General features: G+C 36.4%; 1 protein-coding gene across 1 annotated transcript in view; it reads right to left on the minus strand.

Moving 5' to 3' along the window:
• Nucleotides 1-22,091, minus strand: part of arm (armadillo) — a 121,677-nt gene that overhangs the window by 66,562 nt on the left and 33,024 nt on the right. The window contains exon 2 of the mRNA XM_067785212.1: nucleotides 19,913-19,972. Within this exon, the coding sequence (XP_067641313.1) occupies nucleotides 19,913-19,943 (31 nt within the window). The 5' untranslated portion in view covers nucleotides 19,944-19,972. The remainder of the gene's footprint in view (nucleotides 1-19,912; nucleotides 19,973-22,091) is intronic.

Below are 22,091 nucleotides of genomic sequence, written 5' to 3' on the forward strand. Positions count from 1 at the left end.
AATGCTGTCGCAAACGAGTTGGATTTTTATTCGCCTAGATCGGAAGGCCGATCCTTACAAGTGGTGGTTAGTAAACGAAGAACAATACCCAAACCTTTCGAAATTTGCTAAAGTTTATCTTTCTTCTCCTGGAAGTAGCGTGTATAGTGAGAGGTTATTTTCTGAGGCTGGTAACATTTGCGATGAAAAGCGTAAACGTTTGCTACCCAAAAATGCTGAAAAGCTTGTTTTTATCCCTCATAACTTACCACTGATGAATTTTAAATACTAAAGTGTTGTAATTTGGAAATAAATACATAATTTTGAGTAATATAACGTGTCTTTTTTACATGATTTGATATTCGGTATTCGGCCGAATAATACGTACTATTCGGCCGAATACCGAATAGCAAAAAAGTGGCCGAATACCGAATAGTTGCCGAATATTCGTGACAACTCTAATTTTAACTCAACAGCAGATAGTACTAACAGCACTCCCCCTATCTAGGGAGGACAGAAAACACATTACTTATATCTCTAAAACAAGTTCTGTGTTGCTAGGGTTGACAGTCCATCCATCTACAAAACAATACGTAAAATGTTTTGAAGCTCGACACTTACACCAACCAGGGATCTTGCGATATCCCCACACATAGTTAAACGCCCTCTGTTTACTTTAAAGTGAGGGTCGAATAAGGGAGTCCTAAACTGGGCTTCAAAGGTCAGGCAAGAAGTTACTCAATATCTGTCGTGTTTTTTATGTGACGTCAATTGTTTTCTTCTCCAGCCATCTCATAAATCTGAAGCTCTCCAAGGGTCAAACCTACGACCATACACACATGAGCCGATTACTACGCGTGTTATGGTACAACGGCTACCGTTAGCGATAAATACACCAATAAAAATATAAACCGGTTGGACGCTGACACGTGAGAGGAAATACCAAACTTGGTACCCGAAGGTTTTAAATGCTGCCACGCCTATGCGCACGTGGCTTATAACGAGCAATTCGTCTGTGTGTTTCCAAAGCGCGTCAAACCGCTTGTTGTTTTCTAGGTTGTCGTTGTTGTTGTGCCAATGATTCGACCCATTCCCATATTTTCTAGGTATGTCATGTCATTTACACAACTTAATACGAATAGCTCAGCATAGAGGGATTTGATTGTGTTGATTTATCGCTAATTGGGGTGGTGAATCTGTTGTTGATGAAGTTATTCTAAGAGACAAATTTATTCTGTCTATGATCGCATGTAATAACGTAGTACAGTTAATTTTGTTTTGTTTACTCCATAAGTAAATAGTGTGTTTTGTAACATTCAATTTTAAAATGTGTACATATGTAGTTATTTTGAGAAGATTTTATTATAATACGATGTGCACAAAAGAAATAATTTGATGTCAAAGGGGGTAGAAATTTTACAAATGACAAACGATACAAAAAACACAAAAGCATTAATGTCAATAAACACAAAAGAGCAAACTCGTTACGCAGTTCGTTCTTTTAGAAGCTTATGCTAAACCTTGCGTCATCCAAAGATCCCAAAAAGGTGTTCCTTCGTTGTTTTTGATGTGTAAATATCTGTGCTCACGTTATGGAGGAATCCTGGACGTAAGCGTAAGGCGTTAGTATAAGCGTAAGCGTAATAGTAGTATTTGTAAGTGGTATGCTATATGGGGGATATATGAGTCGTTTATTTTGAAAGTGGTTTTTTTCTTATATTGTGATATTTAAGGGTTTGTGTTTGATTCGTTTCAAAAATATTGTTAAGTGGTGTTAATTTTTTTGTATGGCTTTGTGACCTTAAATATGTTAGATATATAACATAATACGTTTTGTAAACTTTGTTGGAAAAACAAGTAAGGAAGGCTAAGTTTGGGTGTAACCGAACATTACATACTCAGCTGAGAGCTTTGGAGACAAAATAAGGGAAAATCACCATATAGGAAAATGAACCTAGGGTAACCCTGGAATGTGTTTGTTTGACATGGGTATCAAATGGAAGGTATTAATATTAGTATTTTAAAAGGGAGTGGGCCATAGTTCTATAGGTGGACGCCACTTCGGGATATCGCCATAAAGGTGGGCCAGGGATGACTCTATAATGTGTTTGTACGATATGGGAATCAAATGAAAGGTGTTAATGAGTATTTAAAAGAGAGTGGGCCTTGGTTCTATAGGTGGACGCCTTTTCGAAATATCGCCATAAAGGTGGACCAGGGGTGACTCTATAAAGAGTTTGTACGATATGGGTATCAAATTAAAGGTATTAATGAGGGTTTTATAAGGGAGTGGCCCTTAGTTGTATATGTGAAGGCGTTTTCGAGATATCGACCAAAATGTGGACCAGGGTGACCCAGAACATTATCTGTCAGGTACCGCTAATTTATTTATATATGTAATACCACGAACAGTATTCCTGCCAAGATTTCAAGAGCTTTTGATTTCGCCCTGCAGAACTTTTTCATTTCCTTCTACTTAATGTGGTAGCTGTCACACCCATTTTACAAAATTTTTTCTAAAGTTATATTTACGTCAATAAACCAATCCAATCACCATGTTTCATCCCTTTTTTCATATTTGGTATAGAATAATGTCATTTTTTTCATTTTTCGTAATTTTCGATATCGAAAAAGAGGGCGTGGTCATAGTCGGATTTCGGCCATTTTTTATACCAAGATAAAGTGAGTTGAGATAAGTACATGAACTAAGTTTAGTAAAGATATATCGATTTTTGCTCAAGTTATCGTGTTAACGGCCGGGCGGAAGGACAGACGGTCGACTGTGTATAAAAACTGGGCGTGGCTTCAACCGATTTCGCCCATTTTCACAGAAAACAGTTATCGTCAAAGAATCTATGCCCCTACCAAATTTCACAAGGATTGGTAAATTTTTGTTCGACTTATGGCATTAAAGGTATTCTAGACAAATTAAATGGAAAAGGACGGAGCCACACCCATTTTGAAATTTTCTTTTATTTTTGTATTTTGTTGCACCATATCATTACTGGAGGTGAACGTTGACATAATTTACTTATATACTGTAAAGATATTAAATTTTTTGTTAAAATTGGACCTTTCAATTGTTTTTTTTTTTAAGTGCGTGTTCGTCATCCGATTTTGCTCTTTTTTATTTAGCATACATATAGTAATAGGAGTAATGTTCCGGCAAAATTTCATCATGATATCTTCAACGACTGCCAAATTACAGCTTGCAAAACTTTTAAATTACCTTCTTTTAAAAGTGGGCGGTGCCACGCCTATTGTGTAAAATTTTACTAATTTTCTATTCTGCGTCATAAGGTCAACCCACCTATCAAAATTCATCGCTTTATTCGTGGGCGTGGTTATAGCCCGATTTAGTTCATTTTAAATAGCGATCTGAGATGAATGTCCAGGAACTTACACACCAACTTTCATTAAGATACCACAAAATTTACTCAAGTTATCGTGTTTACGAACAGACGGACGGACGGACGGACATGGCTAAATTAATTTCTTTTTTCGCCCAGATCATTTTGATATATAGAAGTCTATGTCTATCTCGATCAGTTTATGCCGTTATAGGGTACCGTTATGCGAACAAAATTAATATACTCTGTGAGCTCTGCTCAGCTGAGTATAAAAAAGATTTTCTAATCAAGGTCGCCCCTCGACAGTGATTTGGCAAACACTCCGAGGGTGTTTCTCAGTGAAGACGCCGTTCGGAGTCTGCGAAGAACATGTCTTACTTACTGCTTTTTAGGAAATTTAATGTCAATATATTTCTGCGACATAAATTTAAAATTAATCTTTAAAAATTCAAATTTAAAGATAAAACAATATTTAACATTTGTTTTTTGTATATTGCGAATATCTTAAATTTCTCCACCAAAAAGGTAGTTAATAAATTTTTCAAGGAACAAAGCAGTATAAAATAAATATTACTGCTTTTACCCTCTGTAATTTTGTTATACATAGAAATCATGGATCAATTATATGGTTGGCTCATCTGTACAATAACAAAATATGTCTGTTCAAATTGTCTAAATCTGTGTATTGGTGTTGGTGCGAATGGCATGGAATAGGAACATAAAACTTAGCAGTTTTTGTATGTGTAAGAAAATGTTGCCAATGTGTTGGTTTCATTTTGGGTTTGCCATCTCCTTTTGACAATCCCATCGACCATGCAATGAAATAAATAAAATCAGCTGATGAGATGAGCCAACCATATAATTGAGCCATGCATAGAAATGTTATATATTGTAACGAATTTTTGGGAGTTTATGATAATTAAAAACACCTTCTGCTAACGTTATAATCGCTAAACTGTTGAATAAATAACTCCAATATTTAGTATTGCACAATGGTCTTTATTTAGAATACTTTGGGAATAGTACCTCACAATTATACTTCACAACTAATAGCGTGTTTAAATCAATTACTGATTCCTCAGCTTGCGCTGCTTTTGTACTCTCGGTTGCTTCGTAGGCATATTTCTCCTAAAGTCAAAGCCTTTTCACAAAAATGGAACAGTTGTATCTCATACTCGGTTATTTAGCTATATGCGTGTGTAGGTGTGATGACTACAATGTTTATCTGAGATAATTTCTTTGCTGTAAGCTGCTGGTTATGTGTGTGAAATATTCTTCGTCGCCTTCTATGTATGTGTGTAAATTGCTTACTTTGATGTGTTCATGTACACAAGTGTGGCTGCTTGCTTTATTGTTGGTGTGCATTTATAGAACTTTGTATAGAACTGCTAATATTCGCCACAATATATATGTATATATATATATATATATATATATATATATATATATATATATACGAGTGACATACATTCATTCGTACTAATTAGTTATGCATGCTTTGTATGTACCTCCTCTGCCAAGAGCTATATATCAAAATGGTCTGGGCGAAAAAAGAAATTCATTTAGCCATGTCAAAGCTGGTAGGGTCATGCAAACAAATCTTATCAGCGCTGGCCGAAACTCTGGAAATATCCATTTTTGGGTTCCGGGGCATAGGGGAATCGAGGGAAATGAGAAGGCTGACGAACTGGAACGTAGGGGCTCAGCAGAGGGGGTGAGGGAATAGCCAGTGTCGAAGTAGGTATACCCCTGGGGCTGGCCAAGGAAGTTATTCGAGATTTTTATGTGATTTGGCCAGACTACAACGAAAGGAAAACAAGGTATCTGCTGGGGAGATCCAGGGCCGACACCCATAGACTTATAGCGCACTGGTCACTGGGCTTTAGGTACGCATGCGGAAAAGATGGGTATTCCGCACAATGACCACTGCAGAAGTTGTAAGGACATAGATGAAAAGGAGACTGTCGAGCATTTTCTGTGTAAATGCACGGATCTGGCTAAAACCCATTTAAGATCATTCGGGGCCCTTTTTTGGAAGATCTAGGAAGATTAGCGGAAATAGGGATGGCAAACATTCTTCATTTTATAAACAACTCAGGTTGGTTGTAAAACATATCCTTGTAGTACTCAGTAGGTTCAGACGAGTTTTATGGCATCAAACGGCTTTCCATTAGCTACTTGGGCGACCATGGTCGCAGTCATTATACCTACCTACCTACCTACCATGTCCGTCCGTCTGTCCGTAAACAAGATAACTTGACTAAATTTTGAGGTATCTTAATGAAATTTCATGGGCACTCGTCTCAGATGGCTTTTTAAAATGAACGTAATCGGACTCTCACTTTTTCGATATCGAAAATTTCGAAAAACCGAAAAAGTGCGATAATTCATTACCAAAGACGGATAAAACGATGAAACTTGGTAGGTGGGTTGACCTTATGACGCAGAATAGAAAATTAGTAAAATTTTGGACAATGGGCGTGGCACCGCCCACTTTTAAAAGAATGTAATTTAAAAGTTTTGCAAGCTGTAATTTGGCAGCTAAGTATGTAATGTTCGTTTACACCCGAAATTAGCCTTCCTTGCTTGTTTTTCTTTCTTTTTTTTTTCAAAGCATAAAAGCAGCGCAAGTCAAACTATTCTATGAAGAAAGAATAAGAAGGCAGTAAATTTCATTTCACTGCTTTTAGATTTACAAGGCATGAAGGCAGTCCGCGGTAGGGCGAATCCCAGAAAACCTGAGCTTGGCCACTAGGAGAACCAAAGTTCCCTCCCTCAATAAAACTGAGCAACACAACGATAAATCCTTCTTCTGAAGCCAATTATGTCGACTTCAAATTAGGCTGATAAAAAATATTGTGGAGAGATCAAAAATAGCCCTGCCAACCTGTTACAAATGGGTTCGCAGAAGCGACGCATTAAATGTAAGGTACCTACAGAACATAAGATATTTTACGAGTAAATAAGGCAAGGAGGCTTAAACAGCGATAACATCATGCACATAACAACTTGCACATACAGCTCCAAAATGGAAAAGTTAATTGTACGTATATGTGCTGTACTTGTAGCATATGAGGATCAATCGATTTTACCAACACCCTTAATCTGACAATAACTTTCATGCAGAGGTGTATGCCATAGAGAGAGCAACTAGCCTGCTCAAAAATAGTCAACCAGCTAGTCTTAATTGTTAAACAAATAAACAACAAATCCCATATATAAATTATGGCAGCTGCTCAAATTTTGCACAATACTATAATTCCATCAATAAAGGGACAACGACAAAAAAAAAACCAACACTGACGTACTCTTTAAGCCACAGAGCGTGTATGCGTGTGAATGGCCACCATAAAAGTATGTAAAGAGCAATGTAATGAATATTTGAATGCGTTACGTAGTATGTATTGAAGCATACGTTTCCTTTTGTTCATTCAGCCCAGTTGAAACCAAGTAGGTACAAGCAATACGCCTTCATCAAATTACAGCATTCAAGTGCACTTCAGAGTATGTTTAATGGTAGCTTTTGGTAAAGAAAAACTTCGAGCCAACATATGCCATCTAAAGTACCGCTACTAAATATATAAAAACACGAATGGGTGATTCTCTACAAATCTATTTTTTATCACATAATAAAAATTTATTTAAAACTTTCACGTATGGATTCCCTTGCCGCTGTTGATTCGTAATAGCCTAAATCCATTTGGAAGAACCCACTTTGTATAACTTTAATAAAGTTTACATACGACCTAAACGCGGCGTCCAACATGGGGCAAACTAACATGACATTAATTACAATAATTTAAAAAAAAAATAATCCCTTCGCCAGAAAATAATATGAGTTACTCCAGATAATTGGAAATATACTAGAGTACGCACAGTGGCCGTTAATACCTTCAATTGCTTTTTTATTTCAATTTCGTAAAAACATAAGAATTAATAATATTTTTAAGTTTGCACAAAAAAATTTATGTACTCTCGCCTAATTGTTGAAGACAAGGCCCGCTGTAGTAGCCAAACCTTTGGTTTTCTGTATGGAATAAAACTTAAAAGATATCAATTTGAGCATATGCAATTTTTTAAAGGCGAGAAATTTATATAGAGATTATATGGCAGCAATTTCATGAAATCAGCTGCCTATCAGTGAGTGTAAGAAAATTTAAATATACTGCAAAAGCTGTGCATTGAAGGTAAAATTCAAGTTAATAGTTTTTCTTTTCATATTAGAATAATTTTTCTTTACTATACCATTGTGGGAACAAGTTTTCAAAAATGCCACCATCTTGTGCAATTGCTGGAAAGTTTTAAAGACACTTCGCATTTCTCACTGGTATTTTTTATTGCCATTCATCAGCTGATTAAATTTTTGATTACACAGGCCGTCAGCATCTCAGACCCAGAAACCGGACTATATATTTTCGAACGATTTTGATGCGATGAATCGAAATCTACCTTCGAAATTGCTCTATCAGCACTGGTATTCGAGATATCCTAACCTAGAAGTGCAAAAAACAACGTTTTTGCCCATATTTGAAGTTATGTAACCTTGAAGATGTTTTCTTTCACCAAAAATAAAGGATGACATCTTTAAATACAAGTCTTCTTCTTTCAAATGGCATTGAGTTTGCTCAAATATAATTTTTTTTCGCTGAGATATCGCATTTTGAAATTTTCATGTAGGTGTAGGAAAATTTAGAAACATGAAAATTTCAAAATGCGATCTCAGCGGAAAAAAATGATATTTGAGCAAACTCAACGCCATTTGAAAGAAGGAGACTTGTATTTAAAGATGCCATCCTTTATTTTTAGTGAAAGAAAACATCTGCAAGGCTACATAACCTCTCAAATATGGGCAAAAACGGTGTTTCTTGCACTTTTCGGTTAAGATATCTCGAAAACCAGTGCTGATAGAGCAATTTTAAAGGTTGATTTCGATTCATCGCATCAAAATCCTTCGAAAATATATAGTCCGGTTTCTGGGTCTGAGATAGAAACTGATAGACCAATTCTAGATTTGGATTCAGCGTATCATAAACCTTCGGAAATATATAGTCTGGTTTCTGAATCTGAATGTTGGTTAAATTTTGTCGGCCTGTGTTATCTGTTCGCAAATGGGATATGGGGCAACATATTTCACATTTTAACGTATTGTTTTTATCGACCCATTGATTAAGAATTCTTGGTTCGAATTCGAGCTCAAAGCCTCTAACAATACTTTTTGCGATAATTATTGTTTTTATAGCCACCGATGTATAGAAATGGTTAGCGCAGCGGACCAAAGCGTACTGCACTCAAAAAAAAAACGTACCTAAATGGGGAAAAACATTTCATAAACAAATTTCTTTAAATTGAGAAAAATTTAATTTCATCATTTTCAAAATTGACATGTACGAGTTAGCTCAGGGAATAAGAGTCTTTGACTGTAAAGTTGCGAACATTGTGGATAAGACAAGTATGACGTCAAAAATTACAAATAGAACCGATCACTTGATTTTTAATTGATTATCGTGGTCTCATTCTGCATCTCTTTCTATCGCCCGCTGAAGATAGCTGGCCCTATGCGCCGCCATATTGAACGTCCTGTCAAAACACTAAAAAGTAGCCATCTTGAACATCCTGTCAAGCAGTTGACAGATAAGATATCACACTTGTTTTATCCACAATGGTTGCGGAACTCGAATAGATATCCACAACCGTGACAGTTACACAATTAAATTTTTTAATTTTTAATACAATTTTCTCCATTTTTAATTCTTATAACCAGGGAAAGAAACATCTTCGTTTTTGAGAAAATGCGTTTCTATGGCGCAAAATCAGTCTAGCAGGTGTTTGAAAACTTCTTTCTTCTGCACTTTTTTCAGGTTAAGTTAAGAAAGTTGCAATTGAAGTTCAGAAAATTATAATTGAAGTTTAGAATTTTCAATTAAACTTCAATTATAATTTTCTGAACTTCAATTGTAATTTTCTGAGCAACAAATTGAAATTCTTAACTAACAATTGTTATTTTCTGAACTTAAATTGAAAATTCTGAACTTCAATCGTAATTTTTTTAACTTCAATTCTGAACTAAAACTAAAAAAGGTGTATAGGTCTTGAATTCGACCCAAGAATCATTTGGGGGGAATGCTATCTACACTGATATATCAAAAGCATTTTATAGAGTTAGTCATAATTTGCTACTGGGTAAGTTATCTTCGCTGGGTGTGCATAATTAGTTTCTCGATTGGATCAAATCTTATCTTGCCAATAGGGTTAATTTTGTTTTTGTTGACGATGCGAGATCACCCCCCTTACATTGCTACTTCGGGGGTGCCTCAAGGTAGTATCCTGGGCCTTTATTATTTTTTATATTTATTAATGATGCCAGTTCTTGTTTCAAGTTCTGTCATCATCTTTTCTATGCTGACGATTTGAAGATCGTCAGGATGGTAAAAGTTACACTGATTTTGAATTTATTCAACATGAGCTTAACTGTTTCGACGACTGGTGTAGACGAAATAAGCTAGTTCTAAACGTTGACAAATGTTGCTTCGTAACTTACCACAAAACCCGAACGCCCCTTCAATCCTCTTATTTCATTTCGAATCTTGCTCTAAATTCTCTTACAAAAATTAAGGATCTTGGTGTTGTGTTCGATTTCAACTTCTCTTTTACAGAGCATCTTAACTTTATTATAACTAAGGCTTATGCCGCGAGTTTAAGGATCCCTACACGAAAAAAATAATGTATTATGATTTTGTTAGATCGAAATTGGAATATGCTGTCATAGTTTGGAATCCCTTCTACGCTATCCATTCGAATAGACTTGAAGGTGTTCAAAACAGGTTCCTGCATTTTGCTTTGTTCCAATTAAGGTTTGACTTGCATATTTCGTCATATATTTCGCGATGTAGATTGATTGATATGCAAACTCTTGAGGTTAGAAGGACAATTTCTGGACTCTTGTTCTTGCATGGCTTACTCAATGGGAATATTGATTGCCCTCCTTTGCTAAAATTCATAAAGCTTAATGTTCCATGTAGATCTTTACGTCACTCTGATCTCTTTCATATTGAATATTGTAGGCGTAATTATGCTCAGTATGAGCCAATAACTCCAATGCTAACTGACTTTAACTCACTTTACTACAATAATATTCAAGTCGATATTTTTTCCAATTTTTCTATTTTTAAGTCCCTGCTTGTTTAAAGGTTTTTTTTTATAATTGTAAGTCAAGTTTTATTGTGCTGTTATTATTGTTATCTAGTCTGTAAGGTTTTGTAATACCATAGACTTAATAAATATAAATAAATAAATAAAGTACACAGCAGCTAAGAGGATAGACGACATATGAAATTAGATGAACTACACATTTCCATAAAAGGCAACAGCGAATATGAGATGCAGAGCGAGAAGGTTGTTGGCGAAATCTAAGGAATAGACAATCAGTTTGATTTTAAAACGTTGTAAGTGAAGTACCCGAATAATTTGAAATCTGAAGGTTCTACGCCATAGTAGTGCTGTGAATAAAAGACATTTGGGATATGGAACACTTAGTTTATTATTCGACAAAACACTGATTCGAACGATTACAAGGCAACGATTAATCGCGAACTATTGGCATTCGCTACAATTGGTGTCAGAAGAGCAATTGTTGAATAAATTCCGAAGGACAACTAGAATATCGGAATGTTAAGTGAATTGAAGATCCAGCAGCTCAAAAAGGAGTTGGAAGCCTGCGGATCGACTACCAATTATAAATCTGAGCTACAATCTGGACTATGAGAAGCTATGGAATCGGAAGAGGTCGACGTTGATAACCAAAATTTGTATCCTGATGTGGAAGAGGCAGCGACTAAAATGGAGGAGTAGATAGATACTCCGAGTCCTTTGGCAAGTGTGGACACAATATTTCAGCGCTGAATCAAATGTCGCCGAAAGTATCAACCGATATGTCACATCAATTGGCAGCACAAGTGACACGTATATCAGAAATACATATCATTACAAATATCCACAAACATGGCACAAGTGGCACGTATATCAGAAATGTGGGTGCGAATTTCAGCATAGGTATCATCGACGATCTCTGCACAACTGGAAGAGCAGGACATTTGTCTATGATCGAAACTGGAAGCATAAGATGCGAAAATCGTAAAAGTTCAGGCAGAAGTCGATGATTTAAAAGAACGTATAGAGGAGTTACAACTCAATCGCTCTGCTGTTTCAGCCAACAATCCGTAAAAAAAACTCCGTCTTTTAACGGCTATGTTCCTTTCCAGGTGTTTAAGCTCTTATTTTAGAAGAAGTCAGCAGTTAACAAATGCAATGGTGACGATAAAGTTGCTCCACTATTTTTGACATTGAATGGGTTGAAATATTACATAACATTCCGGAAAAAAACTGAACAATTACGAAGCATTGATGAATACGCATCTGATTAGATAATCCGATCTGAGTTAGTCAAAAGTTTGATTAGGCCATTGCACCGGCGTATGGTCACTAGCGAACACAATCAAGTCTAGAGAGAAGTGACATGTGAAGTCGTAATTGGGAAGGTCATGGTTCTACACAATTTCGTAGTGGCAGAAGCTGTTGATGAAGTCATATTGGAAGTGGACTTCTTAGTTTACAATGACTTCAAAATCTACATGCAAAGAAGAATTATTCCATATAACAAAACTCAGTAGCTTTCTTGCACAAAAAGTTTGGAAAATAAGATGGCGACCATTTTAAGGAAAAAAACGGTTAAAGAATTTAGAATACTCTTGATTTAAATAAAAAAAATTAATTTGAAAATTTTTTCAGTGTGGTTTTTGGAACTATAAGAATCTCTCAACTGTTTCTCAAACACCTTCATGATCGCCTCTCTTCAACATCCCTTCCTTTCTTTTTACTTTCCCATTTATCACAAACAAAAACAAAACAAAAATTCCTAATTTATAATTTCGAAACACGAGAATTTTTGACAAGAATCACCCATATACGTTCATATTAGCATACATCTGTAAAGATATGTGTATGTGCAATTAAATAAATGAATGTATGCAAAAAATTTCAAATGTCGAGAAGCGTGCATGCGCATCCAGTATCGCTCATTGACGACAACGGCAGTGGTTAATTTAAAATGCCTTCCAGCAAAAGTCCACATCGATTGCCTTTGAAAGAATGTATTGGCACAAGTCCACATTCAATTTAAAAGGGGGTGGCAGGCATACCAATGCTTGTACGCAGGGTCGGATTTACTATGACGGGGCGCATGGACGGAGCCCAATATATTGTGAAGAATATTAGCATTACTAAGCTGATACTAAATAAATAATCACACAACAATAAAAAAAAATGAAGCAGCCACTCGTATATACCTGAACACATCAATCATCATTTACACACATATATAAAAGGCAACGAAGAGATAACTCACACACAGATGTAGTCATCAGCCGAAGTTGTTACTCACACACACACACGCATATATGTAGCTCAATTACCAAGCAGGAGATACCGCAGTTCTAGGAGGCGAAACGTTCAGACTTTAGTAGAAATATGCGAATGAAGCAACGGAGAGTATAAAAGCAGCGCAAATAATCAGTTTGATTTAAACACACTATTAGTTGTGAAGAACAATTGGAAGTACTACTCTCAAATTAGTCTAAATAAAGCCCAGTTTGCAATACGGAATATTGAAGTTATTTATTCGACAGTTCAGTGATTCGAAGTTAGTAGGTTTCAAATAAGCGGATTTTCCCTAAATTCGTTACAATATTTTTAAGTAAAATTTCGTTTTCTATTATTATTTTTACATTAGGCCTCGATGCATGCGACCTTAATTAAGATCAATTGTGCTTGTCCTTTCAGCTTATTACTGTATGTGGAGGCTTTTAATGTATTTAAGGACCTCTTCAGGCTTTTTATTCCATATCACGGAAGGATTAAGACTCACGTCGCATAGATGGGAAAATATCTGCCTCGCCAGAGGGTCGCATTTGCAGAGAATTTGAACTAGCGTTTCATTCTCCAGCTCAAAAAAGCGATAGATTTGTATATCGGATAAATTCAGGTTTCGTAGGTGATATCGTAGACTACAGTGTCCCGTATAGTTCCCAGGTAGGTTCGTAGGTCCTCTCTGCTTAGACTAAAGAATTTGGCTGATACTCTCGTTGCAGGCAGTATAAACAATTTGGCCTGCTTTTACCCTGGACATTCAATCCAGTGTTGTCCAAACTGTTTTGTATACCAGTTACTTATGATTTCCCTAGTGTGTGCCTTTGCGAGGCCACAGAAGGGCTTCTGGAATGCTGCTATAGCACCCTGCACAGCCAGGCAGCCTTCAGCTGTCTACCGCAAACATTTATTGTATGGATTTGATCAAAATGTCTTGATAGCCTCATAGCAGCTATTCATAGAAACAAATTCACAAATATACGAGATATGATGCCGAGAAGGCAACGTTAAGAATCCTCGTGCTATGGAAATACATAAAATGGGTTGATATTACGCCACTTTGAAAAATTTCATTTGCGATGTTGTTGGTACCCTTCGAAAGGAGTTTATATACTCAGCGTGCTTTGCACACAGAGTATATAAACTTTGTTTGGATAACGGTTGGTTGTACAGATATAAAGGAGTCGAGATAGATATAGACTTCCATATATCAAAATTATCAGTATCGAAAAAAAATTTGATTGAGCCGTTTGATGTCCGTCCGTCCGTCTGTCCATTAACACGATAACTTGAGTAAATATTGAGATATCTTCACCAAATTTAGTACACGAGCTTATCTAGACCCAGAATAGATTGGTATTGAAAATGAGCAAAATCGGATGATAACCACGCCCACTTTTTATATAACATTTTGGAAAACACAAAAAACCTGATTATTTAGTAAATAATACGCCCAGAATGCTGAAATTTGACACGTAGACTGATATTGAGACCCTTGATAAAAATTTTAAAATGGGCGTGGCACCGCCCACTTGTGATAAAATCAATTTTACAAATATTATTAATCATAAATCAAAAATCGTTAAACCTATCGTAACAAACTGCGGCAGAGAGGTTGTCTTTACTATGAGGAAAGCTTTGAAGAAAAATTAACGAAATCGGTAAAGGACCACGCCCACTTTTATATAAAAGATTTTTAAAAGGGTCGTGGACGAATAAAATAAGCTCTATCTTTGCAAAAATTAACATATCGTAATGAAATTGTGTACACATATTTTCCTTATAGCAGAAAATATTTCTAGTAAAAATGGACGGGATCGCTTAAAGACCACGGCAACTTAGATACAAAACAAGTTTAAAAGGTTTAAAATGGCCGTAGACTACATAGAATAATAAGCTAAAACTTAGCAAAAAATAGTTTTAAATCAATGATATTTCACTTATCAAGTTTTATTGTAAGAGGAAATGGGGAGACATTTTGTTTTAAACGGGCGGTGCCACGTGTTATGTAGAAAAGTAATTTATCTGAAATGAAATGTGTAATTGAAGCTCACGATGAGTATATAATGTTCGGTTACACCCGAACTTAGACACCTTTACTTGTTTTTATTTTATCGTGGCCTTGGACACGTGCGTAATATTAGATTCGAGTTTTGTTAAAGTGCCTCTTATTGCAGTTGCTTATATTACCGTCATAACGGTAATCCGGCCCTGGTGAAAAGTATTCAAAAATGGTTGTTTGTGTTGAGTACAAACTAAGCGCCAACAACAGCAGTAAAAAAAGCTGCGTTGACAGTTTGAGCAAGCAAACAAAAGATATAAGTAATCGAAATATACATATTGTACTTTTCTCCATGCCGCCTGCCCATAATGGGTGTTTCAAAACATACCGTATATATTTAAATAATTCATCGCTAACGAAGTGTTAAATAAGAAGGAATTATGGACGAAGATATTAAATAAAGATATTTGGGCTCAGAAAGTCTGAAAATTAAAAGCACCAGGCAGAGAACGGCTCTATAGTGAAAGTTTTATAAAAATATTTCAATTTGAAAAGGATGCTTGAAAAAAAAAAAACAAGTAAAGGTGTCTAAGTTCGGGAGTAACCGAACATTATATACTCAGCGTAAGCTTCAATTGTACATTTCATTTCAGATAAATTACTTTTCTACATAACACGTTGCACCGCCCGTTAAAAAAAAAACATTTCTCCCCATTTCATCTTACAGTAAAACTTTATAAGTGAAATATCATTGATTCAAAACTATTTTTTGCTAAGTTATAGCTTATTATTCTAGTCTACGACCCTTTTAAACTTGTTTTATATAAAAGTGGGCGTGGTCTTTAACCGATCCCCTCCATTTTTACTACAAATATTTTCTGCTATAAAATATGTGTACCCAATTTTGTTACGATCCGTTAATTTTTCTTCGAGTTATGGCTCCCGAAACATAGATAATTGCTTAGTCATAAAAGGAGCGGTGCCACACCCTTTTTAAAAAAATTTTAGTGTTTTCCAATTTAATGTTATAATTCAATTTAGAAAGTAAAATTCTACTGATACAAAGCTCTTTTTCGCTAAGATATAGCTTATTATTTTCGTCCTCGACCCTTTTAAAAATCTTTTATATAAAAGTGGGCGGATTTCGTCAATTTTGCTTCAAAGCATTCCTTATTCCAAAACGAAGTACCTGCTGTCATCGATCAAATAGTCAGCTCATATGCGACTAGGCAACCACGCTACTGTTGATAGCCATAATTTCGAAATAGTAAAATACTTCGTTGGCGATGGCGAATACCGAAGAAGATTTAACGATGAGCTGTACGAGCTATACGCAGACATCAACATAGTCCAGCGAATTAAAACGCAGCAGCTACGCTGGATAGGCGAGTGAAAGATGACACTCCGGCCAAGAGTGTTTCTATCGGAACCCGCCTATGGAAGTAGAGGTAGAGGGCGGCCCCCACTCCGTTGGAAGGACCAGGTGGAAAACGATTTAAACTCCTTGGTGTTACCAATTGGCGCGGTTGGCAAAGAGAAGGAGCGACGGGCAACACTGATGATTTTGATATATGGAAGTCTATATCTATCTCGATTCCTTTATACCTGTACAACCAACCGTTATCCAATCAAAGTTAATATACTCTGTGTGCAAAGCAGTTAAAGGACCAGTTCAACTTAACTTACGACCTAGGGATCTAAGAAAATAAACAACTTTACCAATAACTTCATAAAAACATCCAATTTCCTCCTTCAACTCAGAATTAATTTGCCTTTTATGCAGTGCCCTCTTTTGATATTCATGCTAACGCATTTCAATGGCCCTAAACACTTTTTAGTACATAAAAATATATTAATTTGCATGTTCAACATACAGTGGCGATAAACTTATTACCAACGTGATTTATTTTTAATAACGGCACATATGTTTGTAGGGAACAGGAGCACAGAGGTTAAGGAAATATTCATACCAAACCCTGGTAAACATTGTCAACTGCCCACAGCTTGTTTCTCCTAAAGGTTAAGAAGAAAATTTTGGATGCGCACCTTAGCAAGGTCAATCTAAACATACTTCCTTGTACGACCCCATCTCTCAATCAGAAAAATCCACGGAGACGGCTGGAGAGGTACTTAAAAATATACAAACACAGTAATAGGCGGAAAGGATAAGCACAACAGACCTTAATGAAGATCGCAGTGCATCGATGCCTAGTAATAAAAAAAAATGTATGTAGAGTGCTCGCTCTCGTGCTATCGAAGTCGGCTTTAAAAAGTATGAAGCGGTTATGTATTTCATTTCTTTTCACGGTCGTTTTTCCAAAATTTGACGCACACAATGCACACAGGCAGGCACTCAACCGACTTTATGCACGCACCGCTTTATTTGTACAGTAGCTCCGCAGGCAATCTATCAGCAGCCGCGTCTTTTTTTGTTTTTAACTCGTGCGACACCGAAGCATCCCCGTTCAAGATAGAAAGAAAGAGTTGTTCCTTCCATAATCTACCACTTTAGCGACATTGGTTACCAGGTCACCGTTTTTTTTTTACAGGAATTCACCCAAGGCGTGACACCTGTCTTTCGCCGCATTTTCTGATTAAATTGTTGTTGTTGTTGTTGTAGCGATAGGGACACTCCCCGAAAGCCTTGGGGAGTGTTATCAATGTTGATGGTCCTTTGCCGGATGCAGATGCGGTACGTTCCGGTACCAAGCCCGACCATCTCGGAAACGATTTGTTATGACCACATGCTACATTCTAAGCCAATACCGCCCTCCCACCCCCTAAATCCATGAGGAGCTCGGGGTCGCCAGAGCCTCGGCTGTTAATGAAACAGGATTCGCCACGGATAGGTGAGGTTGACAATTGGGTTTGGAGAAGTTATATATTACGCTGGCCAGCTGAAAGGGTTGCGCTACACAACCCCTTGAAGCTATTTGGAATTTTAGTCACCTCTTACGACAGGCATACCTACCGCGGGTACATTCTAACCCCCTAACCCGCTGCGTGGTTCTGATTAAATTAGGTTCTATCACTTTGGCAAGTATCTCAAACTTCGCATACTCTTCTCATTGGATTCATTCTCAAAGCGGATCTATAGAAAGTTTAACGAGCTATTAAGCACGGAACTTAGGTCCATGTTTGGTCGCTTTTTAGTGCAAAACGGGGTAGAAATGCTGGATTTGTCTTTAAAATGATTGATGCGAACCCGATTAATAATGTAATATATGTAAGACAAACTGCATACTAGAATTGAAGAAGCATTGCAATGTGTTTCTTTTTAGTTGACTACTACTTTATCTGTAAATATGTAGATATAAACGTTTTCTATGCCCAAAGGCATCTTGAAGCACCGCATGAACTCCCTGGTGCAATGGCAATTGGCCATTCTACTAAAGTTGTGTATACACATCGCTGGGTTAAATCGACACAATCGATACAAGACCATTCTGCCTGTGGTAAGAGGAATTCTGAATATCTGCCCGATTTGTCAGCGACCCTCGCTTATAATAATATGAGCTGCCTGAAGCTGAATTTGTGACATACCGCAGATTTTCGAAAGAATACGTGCAGGAGAGAAGGAATAGAAAGATATAGAAATGAAAGAAAAATAAAGTAAATAAAAGCAAAGCAAAGTAAAGTAAATAAAAGCAAAGCAAAGTAAAGTAAATAAAAGCAAAGCAAAGTAAAGTAGAGAAAAGTAAAGTTCAAAAAAGGGGGTAATGAAACGAAAGATAACTAAGAGAAGGAAAATAAAAGAGAAGAAAAGAGCAGAGAATAGAAGAGAAGACAAGACAAGACAAGAGAAGAGAATAGAAGAGAAGGGAAGAGAGGAGAAGAGAAGATAAGAGAATAGAAGAGAAGAGACGAGAAGAGAAGAGAAGAGAAGAGAAGAGAAGAGAAGAGAAGAGAAGAGAAGAGAAGAGAAGAGAAGAGAAGAGAAGGAGAAGAGAAGAGAAGAGAAGGAAGAGAAGATAAGATAAGAGAAGAGAAGAGAAGAGAAAAGAAGATAAGAGAAGAGAAGAGAAGAGAAGAGAAGATAAGATAAGATAAGATAAGAGAAGAGAAGAGAAAGAGAAGAGAAGAGAAGAGAAGAGAAGAGAAGGGAAGAGAAGGGAATATAAGAGAAGAGAAGAGAGAAGAGAAGAGAAGAGAAGAGAAGAGAAGGGAAGAGAAGATAAGAGAAGAAAAGAGCAGAGAATAGAAGAGAAGATAAGAAGAAGAGAAGAGAAGAGAAGAGAAGAGAAGAGAAGAGAAGACAAGACATGACATGGGAAGAGAAGAGAATAGAAGAGAAGAGAAGAGAAGAGAAGAGAAGAGAAGAAGAAGAGAAGAGAAAGAGAAGAGAAGAGAAGAGAAGAGAAGAGAGAAGAGAAGAGAAGAGAAGAGAAGAGAAGAGAAGAGAGAAGAGAAGAGAAGAGAAGAGAAGAGAAGAGGAAGAGAAGAGAAGAGAAAAGAGAAGAGAGAGAAGAGAAGAGAAGAGAAGAGGAAGAGAAGAGAAGGGAAGAGGAGAAACGAAATGAAAAGAAAAGAAATGAAAAGAAAAGAAAAGCAAAAAAGGAGAAAAAAAGAAGTGGAAGGAAGAAAAAGTAAAGAAGAGGTAAAGAAGAATGGAGGGTGTATGGATAAAGAAAAAAAAATTGAAAGAAAGGGAAGGTAAAGAAAATGGAGGTGAATGGAAAAAAGGAAACCTGAACCAGATCCGCAACCAATTTACAAAGCAGAGTAAGGTGAAGACTTCTATTCAAGTTGGGAGACACTCGATGGAAGAAAAACTTGATCCTCCTTGGTACTCCAATTGGTCAATTATAGCGAAACAGGGATAGCTGACGTGACTTGTTACGCAACGGTCAAAATCGCCTAGGCGGTTAAGCGCCTGTTAATGATTGTCATTTATTTTTACGCTAGCATTCCTCACGTTTTTATTCGGTTGTTTGACTGTTCTTTGACAGTTTTGAAGTGTTGTTTACGAATTCTAAATATCTCGCTTTAATAATATTATGATAGCGTAATTAGGAGTCCTTTCCTAACAATTTAATCATTTGGCAGATGGTTGTTTCGGTTATTCAACTAACAGTAACGTGTTTTTCAGGATAATAAGTTAAGTTATATATGCGATATTTCATATCATCTAGTAATTTTTCTGTAATATTTGGATACTTACTTGTACGATTTTGCGCTGGCATATAACTCATATTGGTGATTTAGGCGTAGTACACCACAACTGGAAAAGAAAAAATAATATATAATTAATATAATTTATTTAATAATTTGGGAAAAATTTAAACAACGTGACATCAGGACGGACAAGGCGACAGCTGTTTCGATTATACCTTGTAAATCTCTTCAAAGCCTTTTCTTCCGGGAGTGGGAGTCGAACTCGCACCCCTACGAAAAATTGCTTCAAATAAATGTTTTCATACATTTAAAAAAAGCAATATGGGCAATCCCCGATTATTAAAAATCATAATTAATATAATGTTCAATTAATAGCGACTTAAATATCAGTATTAATAATGTATGTACACTAAGGCCCACTAACATAACGGCAAGCTATCTTTTTTACGCAGAGTTAATTATACTCAGTTGAGCAGAGCTCACAGAGTATATTAACTTTGATTGGATAACGGTTGGTTGTACAGGTATAAATAAAAATCATCAGTATCGAAAAAAAATTCGATTGAGCCATGTCCGTCCGTCCGTCCGTCCGTCCGTCTGTCCGTTAACACGATAACTTGAGTAAATTTCGAGGTATCTTGATGAAATTTGGTACGTAGGTTTCCGGGCACTCATCTCAGATCGCTATTTAAAATGAACGATATCGGACAATAACCACGCCCACTTTTTCAATATCGAAAATTTCGAAAAATCGAAAAAGTGCGATAATTCATTACGAAATACGGATTAAGCGATGAAACTTGGTAGGTGAGTTGAACTTATGACGCAGAATAGAAAACTAGTAAAATTTTGGACAATGGGCGTGGCACCGCCCACTTTTAAAAGAAGGTTATTTAGAAGTTTTGCAAGCTGTAATTTGGCAGTCGTTGAAGATATCATGATGAAATTTGGTAGGAACGTTACTCTTATTACTATATGTTTGCTTAATAAAAATTAGCGAAATCGGAGAACCACGCCCACTTTTTAAAAAAATTTTTTTTAAATTCAAATTTTAAAAGAAAAGTTAATATCTTTACAGTATATAAGTAAATTATGTCAACATTCAACTCCAGTAATGATATGTTGCAACAAAATACAAAAATAAAAGAAAATTTCAAAATGGGCGCGGCTCCGTCCTTTTTCTTTTAATTTGCCTAGGATAATTTTAATGCCATAAGTCGAACAAAAATTTACCAATCCTTATGAAATTTGTTAGAGGCTTAGATTCTAGGACGATAACTGTTTTCTGTGAAAAAGGGCGAAATCGGCTGAAGCCACGCCCAGTTTTTATACACAGTCGACCGTCTGTCCTTCCGCTCGGCCGTTAACACGATAACTTGAGCAAAAATCGATATATCTTTACTAAACTCAGTTCGCGTATTGGTGTAAAAAATGGCCGAAATCCTACTATGAACACGCCCTTTTTTTCGATATCGAAAATTACGAAAAATGAAAAATGCCATAATTATATACCAAATACGAAAAAAGGGATGAAATATGGTAATTGTATTGGTCTATTGACGCAAAATATAACTTTAGAAAAAAACTTGGTAAAATGGGTGTGACACCTACCATATTAAGTAGAAGAAAATGAAAAAGTTTTGCAGGTCGAAATCAAATGCCCTTGGAATCTTGGAAGGAATACTGTTCGTGGTATTACATATATAAATAAACTAGCGGTACCCGACATGATGTTCTGGATCACCCTGGTCCACATTTTGGTCGATATCTCGAAAACGCCTTCACATATACAACTAAGGGCCACTCCCTTTTAAAACCCTCATTAATACCTTTAATTTGATACCCATATCGTTAAAACACATTCTAGAGTCACCCCTGGTCCACGTTTATGGCGATATCTCGAAAATGCGTCCACATATAGAACTAAGGCCCACTCCTTTTTAAAATACTCATTAACACCTTTCATTTGATACCCATATCGTACAAAAAAATTCTAGTCACCCCCTAGTCACAGCCCACCTTTATGGCGATATCTCGAAAAGGCATCCACCTATAGAACTAAGGCCCACTCCCTTTTAAAATACTCATTAACACCTTTTATTTGATACCCATATCGTACAAACAAATTCTAGAGTCACCCCTGGTCCACCTTTATGGCGATATCTTGAAAAGGCGTCCACCTATAGAACTAAGGCCCATGCCCTTTTAAAATACTCATTAACACA

The sequence above is a fragment of the Eurosta solidaginis genome, chromosome 4 (assembly GCF_040869045.1).
Source record: "Eurosta solidaginis isolate ZX-2024a chromosome 4, ASM4086904v1, whole genome shotgun sequence".
Taxonomy (NCBI): Eukaryota; Metazoa; Arthropoda; class Insecta; order Diptera; family Tephritidae; genus Eurosta; species Eurosta solidaginis.